At 30.7% G+C, this 9,302-nt stretch overlaps 1 protein-coding gene and 1 long non-coding RNA gene across 2 annotated transcripts; one reads left to right on the top strand and one right to left on the bottom strand.

The window, feature by feature from the left end:
• The first annotated feature begins 890 nt into the window (after window positions 1-890).
• On the top strand, window positions 891-5,766 carry LOC111712492 (uncharacterized). Its single transcript, XR_002767470.1, has 3 exons — window positions 891-1,556; window positions 2,645-2,751; window positions 5,640-5,766. It is a non-coding gene; the product is annotated as an uncharacterized LOC111712492 (long non-coding RNA).
• On the bottom strand, window positions 1,655-9,060 carry LOC111712491 (protein tipE; the record flags this gene model as incomplete). The annotated part of the gene is given in 4 exon segments (XM_023487121.1): window positions 1,655-2,151; window positions 2,616-2,757; window positions 3,765-3,831; window positions 8,944-9,060. Coding segments are annotated over 3 exon segments (301 nt in total), but the record flags the coding sequence as incomplete, so codon positions are not given.
• Between the last annotated feature and the right edge of the window lie 242 nt (window positions 9,061-9,302).

Below are 9,302 nucleotides of genomic sequence, written 5' to 3'. Positions count from 1 at the left end.
ATTACCGCCCAGAGACAGTAAACTACAGTACAAAAGATGCGTACACTTCTGAAATAACTTTCCTTACATTACATCCTTGCGTATACAGAAACCATCACTTTTCGGCGTTATCTTCCAGATTTTTGATAAGATTAAGGTTTCAAGGGTACCGTTGAAAATCGGGAATTGATATCTTTGCATGGTGGGTCACATAAAATTACGCTTACATTCACTTTAAAAAATTACATTATAAACAGTGTCCCGAACACGCTGTTAAAGGCTCGACGACTAGCTCTTAATATCATTATTATCATATTATCTTATTATCATATTATCTTATCATGGTTTGATTTTTATATTTTTTGACATTCTGAAACTTACTTAACATTGCCTTTCAATGAACATAAATTTGGGTTCTGTAGCATGACAGTATAAAACGCTCTTAAAGTTCGCAATTTTGGTTTGGTTGAAAATTAATATAGAGATAATTTAAGAAATAAAAAAACTTATCTTTATAATTATGGATAAATTAAGAATGAAAAGTTTGAATAAAAAATTACTTGCAGATTTTGTGCAGGATAGACAAAGAATGTAAGCGCGCAATGTGAGCTACAGAGTTGAACACTTTTTATTATGGAAAAACGACGATATCTTCCACATTATGTTCAAAAAAAGGTATCGCTGTGAATCGGGCATGCCCCTCTTTTTAGTTGAAGGTTTATTAAATCCATAACATCAGTCCCTTCAAGTGCTGAAACATGATTTGAAGTTTTTTTTCAAGCCTTTAATTGTGATTAAAACTACTTTGTTTTTGAAATGGTAAATTATAAACCAGACGTGTTCTGTTTGACAATAAATCAATTTTTAATACAGTAAGAACAAGAAAACTGTGGAATTGCAAGACGACATTAAACCCATACTTGAGTGTATTTGATTTTGTTACAAAACAAATAGTTTTACCATTGAGTTATTAACTCACTTATTTTGTAAAATGGGTCTGTTTACACTGCACATTCCTATGTCTCACGTCTATATATTTGACTATTAAAGTCCAGGACTTAAGACTAAACAGTCGTTTTCCTATTCCAGAGTTTCCTAGTGCTCACTGTACAAAAGTTTTCCTGGAAGGAAAGCCTGAAATGGTTCTAGGTTGGATATATTGATTTTATAATTATTTTGGTATTCCTGGTTTACAAACTGAATACTTAGTTAACAATAAATGTTTTATACAGGGTGTCCCGAAAAACATAGGAAATTTAGCGCGAACTTGAAAATTGACTTTAATTTCGGATTGTTAATATAGATAAGAAAGGAAGTAAAAACATTGCTCGCTGTAAGGTTTTAAAAATGCGGTATTCTTCTCTCTATCTTTTAATTGAAGGAGATATCTATAAAGTTAAAAGTTTTCTTTCAGTGTATAGGGTTACAAAGCATGAGACCTCAGAGACGACTGTACGGAATTTATCTGTTTTCTTATATTCAGGATTCCCTGCAAATATAAATTTGTTTCTTACGTTGCCGAATCATCAACAGACAATATAGAAGAATACATAATTCAACCTGGGAAACAGTTTCAGGTCGTCTTTACAGTTTCATCCTTTGTAAATAGTAAAACACGATATAGATTTTTTCAACTAAAAAAATGCAAATCCGACTGTATACATTAATATCATAATACTATAAAATAGTTTATTACTGACGTTTAAAGGATGAACAATTTTGCCATCTGTACACTGTACTTACATTGTACTTTTCCATTCTACATTTACAATAATAAAACATCTCCGGAAAGCTATCAATTTGGGCCGGAAAAATCAATTTTTTAAAAATATAAATTTAGCAAAATAATATTTTGGACTGAGATCCTTTTGAAGAATAACTTCTAGAACAGTACCGATAACAATTTAGACTTCTTTATAAACAAACTCTTTTTTTTGGCTGAATTTAATAATTTTACTCATTTAAAAAAACATTTATGAATATTTTGTATTATGCTTTTAACACCTTTTTTATACTAAGTTTCACTAACTATACATTTATCTTTATCTGTTTTTATGTGTATTTGTCACTGCTTGTTTATGCTGTATACAGTGGTACACAGAACACTGTACAATATTATTCTGTACTGTGTACTTAGACTCGAGAAAATCTGCATGAATTTTCACTTAACATCTGAAAAAAATGCATAATTTGTATGAAATGACAATTATCGTTTAATATTTTTATTTTTATTTTTATTTTTATTTTTATTATTATTATTATTATTATTATCATTATTATTTTAGCAAAGATAAAAAGGAATTGAGTCTTGGCCACAAACTCTACTTTTTTAATCTTAATGTCTTTCCAAACCAGTATTTCAAATTTAGATTATTTTATCTAACAGAATTCATAGTTTGAAATGTATAAGGTCTCCTACATTGGGTTGCAACGATATAGGGATTAGAAAATCAACGTTTGTGGCAAAGACTCAATTCCTTTATAATTGCTATTTAAAGTAAAAGAATAGCAATTTTTTTCGGTTATACATCATGGAAATTGAAAACATTTTTATTCTTATCGACAGCTCTTCAATTACGCATGTTAAAAGAGTTCAATCATACGTTCAGTTTAGTTTAGTTTGACATGATATTTACCCTATCCATGAACAATGTTGATTGTCTAGGTTGGATTGGTTGGACTTGAACTGGTTGAAATTAATTGCTCTGTAGAGGAAGCTGAATCCCTCTCTCCAGTTTTCACTTTCTTAGAGATGGTTGGAAGGTCAAATAGGTCGGCCTATAGAATTATATATTATCTAAATATCTATATATTTGTAATAAATATAGTAACGAACCCCATATTTTGTAAACCTGAACATACCTATATATATTACGTTATACATCATCTGTACCAAACTACGTTTATTAGTTTCTGAACGAACCAATCGGTCCAAATTATTATAACACCCATCATTAATTTAAATACAGATAAGTTACACATGAACCATGCTTTATTGCATTTGGACACATATTATTTCTCCTGTAGAGAGTATAGATTTGTATCTGTACGATATATAATGAGAATACAGAGAGTGTTGTATCTGGATTGATACATACTAAAGTATTATTGTAGTACATTGAGTTCTAGAGCAAGTTGTATCTGCATACGGTACACACTGAGAATACAGAGAGTGTTGTATGTTGTATCTGGATTGATACATGACTAATGTATTATTGTAGTACATTGAGTTCTAGAGCAAGTTGTATCTGTATACGATACACACTGAGAATACAGAGAGTGTTGTATTTGGATTGATACAGACTAACGTATTATTATAGAACATTGAGCTCAAGAGCGAGTTGTATCTGAACGATACACACTGAGAATACAGAGAGAGAATGAAGAGAGAGAGTTGTATCTGGATTGATACAGACTAAAGTATTCCTATTTCTCAGCTTTTTGTATCAGCTATATGGGTAATTTCCTAGAGAACGATTTTTTATCTCCCCCTCCCCCGCCCCCTCCTATCAATTGTGTAACATTTGAATAATTGATCTTGTGGTCGCAGCGCCCGGCCCCCAAGCCTGTCCTAGCCGCGGCGCTCGGCCTCCTAGTCTGTACTAGCCGCAGCGCTAGGCCCCCTATCCTATCCTAGCTGCAGCGCTCGGCCCAGAAATTGTCTTAACGGAGTGGATACAAAACGCCCAAGAACAAAATGTCCAAAAATCGTTCTCCTATATGTATATTATATATTTTAAATTTTTGATAAGAATATTTATAAAAGATTACCATAAACTTGTTACCTTCCTTTTTAAGCCTCCTGAAGAAAGATGAAAATTCAAGCGTTTTCTTATTTCACTTTCCTCCTCCCTAAATACAAATAGATAGATTACATATTTATTTTTATTTTCCCAAAAATGTCAAAACTTTAGTTTGAAATCCAAGAGAAGTGCCGAGGAGTGTTTAAACAATTTGTGCAGTAATAAAAAGGAAAAAAAACTGTGTTTTATATATTAATATTATAGAGTAGCTAATCTCTAGGTTGAGTGGATTAAATTTTAAAGAGACAACCCCAGGCAATGCTGGGTTCTCAATTTTATTTGTCTGTTTGTTAGGCGGTCCGATTATAACTCAGGAACTCCTTGACCGATTTGCCTCAAATTTTGACTAGTGAATTTGGTAGAGCCTCGGGAATGTTTATAGCTGGTTTAAAAGTTCTAAGTCTAATAAATTATGAATATATTCCATTGGACGATTACACTTTAGTAATTAGTATATATATATATTTTATAACAAAATACGTACATATGGATTGTTTGAATTTATGCATATTTGCTTTTAAGTTCAATAAAATAAACATTGCCAAAGTACGAACACCATGCTTACTTAAAAGGTTAAGCAAATATTAACCTCTAATGTGCGAACTATTTTTTTATAGTTAAAGTTTCCTTTTGCATTAAAAAAATAAAACTTTCGATATGTTTTTGCAGCACAGGGAGAATTTCTCTTAATCGTACTGCAAGATCTATGAATTCGTTGTGCGAAATCTACTTTTAAAATTCGAATATCTAATTTATAATCTTCTATTTAATTTTAGTTTTTCATACTGAGCTGAAAACTTTAGAATGAGATATTCTCAATCACGAGCGCTTAATCTGATTATCCAATGTAGACACCTTTGATTTTCTTCTTAATCCTCTTTTTGGATATTTCTACTGTGTAAAAGTTACGTTTGATAATAATTACAGATACAATATGCTATATCGATTGGACTAATATCCGATTAAATTAAAGTCAGCTGTTCACAATCCGGATTTTAGAGCATTTATTATAGGAAGACAGCATTTATGCAATTTAATGTGTATTTAATGTTGTTATAAAATCAAACAAATAGTTTTTAAAAATGTAAATTTTTTACATTTATTTAAAAATTTGTCTATTTTACAATCTCCCAATGAAGGATTCTATAAAATAGAAAAGTAAGCAATATTTTTGGAAACTGCACTAACACTGAAATTAAAAAATTCCCCGGAAACATTAAAACATAATTTTAATTTCTACAGATACTTCCTGGAAACATGTTTCTAGCCATAGAAAATCTTTTAAATAATAATAAAATTATTTAATTATTAAATATTATCTAATTAAGTTTTTCTGGTATAAAGTATAGGTTTGTATATTTATATGTATTTATATATATATAATATACTACGATTAACACAAGCACATTAACGGGAATAATAATTTTAGGATTTCCATTCGCAAAGCTTTTTCGTAATTTTTGCGGAAGAAAGCCAAATTTTTGCATTCGTTGCGCTACATTTTTGCGAGAAAAAATAGCACTTTGCGCAATTATTCGCAAGATTCGTTTCGTTAAAAAAAAATTACGCTATTTCCCCTTTAGCGTTTTTCTATTTTGAGGAATTTTGCGAAACAAATTCTCAGTAAAAGGTTGAATAAAAGGTTTAAACTGTATAAATTAGTTATCGATGAGATTGCACTTTTTTGCATATAATTGTAAAGCTTAAAAAAGAAATGAATACTTGCCTAAAACTCTATTTTGTAACCTAATGCATGATGGCACACTGCAAATCAAGATGTGCACGATCTCACACAAAAGTCGAGCAGTATTTTGCCAATTACTCATTTTAAGCATTTAAAAAAATTTATATGTTTAGGCCTACAGAAGGTATCAGTGAGTTGGCGAGGTAAAACAAAAGCCCAAGGCTTTGCGACACTTTAAAGTCGTGGCTGTTTACAAATTTGAATATTCAGTGTTGTCTTTATCTCAGTGACCTTTGATATTTCAATCATATACATTCGAGTAGAAGTAGTAAACATTTAAAATATCTTAGGTTGCCACCTCAGGCAGTTTTAAATTTTTAAATTTCTATTTATAAGTTTTGTCCCTAAAGCCACAAACTCTGATTTTCTAATCACAATATCTTTGGAACCCAATGTCGTAAACCTTTGATATTTCAAACTTATATTTTTTGATCTAACAAAAGCCATAGTTTGAAATTTCACAGGTTTACGACGTTGTAATCCAAAGATATTGGGATTAGAAAATCAGAGTTTGTGGCAAAGAGTCAATTCCTTTCTGTAACTAAAAGTAACCAATCCAGAGTAGCATACTGTATTATCATAATTTGTTTGTTAGTACATTTTTGAATAATTGTTTGATTTTGTGCTGAAACTTCACTCTCCATTTTAGTCAATTTGCATAAAAATATTATTTTTTTTGCGTAAAAATAAGGTTACGCAAAAGAAGTTAGACAAAACGCAAAAATGCTCAAAAGTTCGCAAAAAAATGTGCGCGAAAATTATGCAAATTTTGCGCAAATATGGTCATTTCATGGAAACCCTTAATAATTTACTTCATACAGTGGTAGGCGATTATGACAATACAATTAAAACGACTTTTGTTATCAAGCTTTTTTGAAAACTAGTTTATAAGTAATCAAAGAGAAGATTTTGACTGCTTCTCTTGACTTCTATGCTTATGTGTATTTATGCTGTTTAACAGCTTGATAATAATTTAAATTGAAAACGAAAGTCGTCTTAATTGTTTTGATATAATCGCCTACCACTGTACGATTTCCTGAATTGCTCTTAATCGTACTGCAAGATCTATAAATTCGTTGTGGGAAATCTAATTTTAAAATTCGAATATCTAAATTAAAATCTTCTATTTAATTTTAGTTTTTATTCATATACTGCTTACAGTTCCTATGATTGGCCAAACTTGAAAAAATTCTATTCTCTGATTGGTGGGGTTTATAAAAGGGTAAAGCAACAGTTTCGATTAAAATACCGACAAACGAATTAACTGTTAACGAAACGGCACGTTAGGTTACCCTTGTCTTTTTAAACTGTACTGCAGTAAACCGGAGCTGGACACTTTTAATGGACTAAACATGAGATTATCTCATTCTCTTCTTATAGTTAAATCTCTTGCATGGTTTAATTCAAGGTTTTGACCTATTTCAGATGTGTTAATCTTCAAGCGAAGGTAATTTCAATTCGTCCGGTAAAAGTTCATAGCTCATGATTCGTTTAATTATTTGATATATTTTTATAGATAAAGTAGTTTGTATGTATGTCCGATCATAACTCAGAAAACTCAAATTTTGACAGAGCAAAACCTAAGAAATGTTCTTTTAAAAAGTTCAATTTGTTGGCTAATTTAGAGAAAGTCAAGTTGCCAGGCAAGGCTGAGTTAAAAATTTAACAAGTTTAGAGCAGTTTTAACGATTATTTACTAACGGTTGAATATACAGTAAACATATACATTGAATTTATGCATTTATAATTAAGAGTGGAGTGCAGGCAATATGCAATGTATAAACATTAAACATATCAACCTTGGGCAAAATAATAGAAGGACTGCATGAAGCATGCAGAGTTTCGTAGAAGTTGGCAAGTCAGAATTTTTAGAGAATTCACAATTGAAAGAAAAAAACCTTGCTAAAGAAAATGATTCAGTTCTCATGAATTATTGACCAGGCAAAGCTTTAAAGGGTACAGAACTTGTCACTAGCTATGAATGACGCGTCACTTAAAATCACTTCTACAGTTTTTTTTAGAAAAGAATTTTACATAAAATATAGTTTTGGAACCTAATGAAAATGTAAGCTGAGATTGTAATAAAGGATCTCAGTTTTGATGATTATGATGTAATTCACTACATTAAAAATGTACAGCAACCAAACTGTATTCATCAGAAATTGGAGAACTGCTTCGATAATAAACTGCTTTGATACTTGTCAGTACATAAACTCCTTAAATTGTTTTCATGAACAACTTTGCAACAAACCTTTTCTGATATTGTAATGTAACAAACCTGATCAGAGCTGAAAACTTTAGAATTGGATACATTTAATCCTAATCGCTTAATCTTAATATCCACCGTGGAAAATTTTATCCGCTCTTGTTGGATATCACATTTTCTACTACATGTAATAAAGATACGTTTGATTACAAATACAGATATGATGCTATATCGATTGGACTGATATCAGACTGAACTATAAAGTCAGCTGTTCACAAGCCGGCTTTTAGAGCATTTACACAAATGAAAATTTAATCATGTTAATATGAATTTATTAAAAAACGTTAGTCTGATAAACCTTAATCCAAAACTTACGTTCGTTCAATTGATAATTAGTCCAAATGATATGACACCGCAAATGCGGGAAAATTGAAAACCAGTTTTTCAAAAGTTAAAGAGCGCATCTCTAATCTCTAGAAATTAATCTAAAGACTAAATTAGTCTGGAGGTTAGCAAAAAGAGAGGATCAAGCATTAATCTCGATATCCACCATTCTAAAGTTTTCAGCTCTGAGCTGAAAACTTTAGAATGAAATATCCAGATATCCGATGGATTAGCTTCTCTGGAGTTTAAATTCATGTGGAGAACAAGCAATATTTAAACTGGATATTAAGAAAAAGAGTGGTTTAAGCCATTAAGTGGATGACGTCCATTCTAAAGTTTTCAGCTCTGATATTATATTGTAACAAACCTGTTCTGATATTTGATTGTAAAAAAAACTTGTTTCGAAAATGTACTGTAACAAACTTGTTTTGAAAATTTACTCAAAAACCTGTTTTGAAAATGTACTGTAACAAACTTGTTTTAAAAATGTACTGCAACAACAAACCTGTTTTTGAAAATGTACTGAAACAAACTTGTTTTGATAATGTATTGTATCAAACTTGTATTAAAATGTGCTGTAGCAAACCTATTTTGAAAATGTACTGCAACAAACCTTTTTTGAAAATGTACTGTAACAAACTTGTTTCAAAGTGAAGTGAAACAAACCTGATTTGAAAATGTACTGCAACAAACCTATTTTGAAAATGTACTGCAACAAACTTGTTTGAATATGAACTGTAACAAACCTATTTTGAAAATGTACTGCAACAAACCTGTTTTGAATATGTATTGTAACAAACCTATTTTGATAATGTACTGCAACAAACCTGTTTTGAAGGGATTGTTTAGACTGCCTACTGGAAGAAGGGAAGCTGTATAGGGGAGGAGAAGATGGGGCTTTGGATAATTTCCATTCAGGTCCAACAGATCCTTGCTTATTAAACCTAAATATAACTTGTTTATCAAAACTAATATCTTTTTGTGAACTTTAGTGTTTTTTTTTTTAAATTTATTTCCCTAAAAGGGACTATTGGTGTAAATTCAGGTAACCATCCTTTTATAGATTTGCACATTTATAGATATCCTGCCACGGTACTCTTCAAACCTGATTTTCTTGCTGAGTTACGCTGCAGAGATAATGCAACAAATTTTAATAATTCAACCTATTTTCAGAGAGAAAATCAAC

The sequence above is a fragment of the Eurytemora carolleeae genome, unplaced genomic scaffold (assembly GCF_000591075.1).
Source record: "Eurytemora carolleeae unplaced genomic scaffold, Eaff_2.0 scaffold1198, whole genome shotgun sequence".
Lineage (NCBI taxonomy): Eukaryota > Metazoa > Arthropoda > Copepoda > Calanoida > Temoridae > Eurytemora > Eurytemora carolleeae.
Note: the sequence above shows the minus strand (reverse complement) of the source record. Positions and strands in the feature narration are given on the sequence as shown.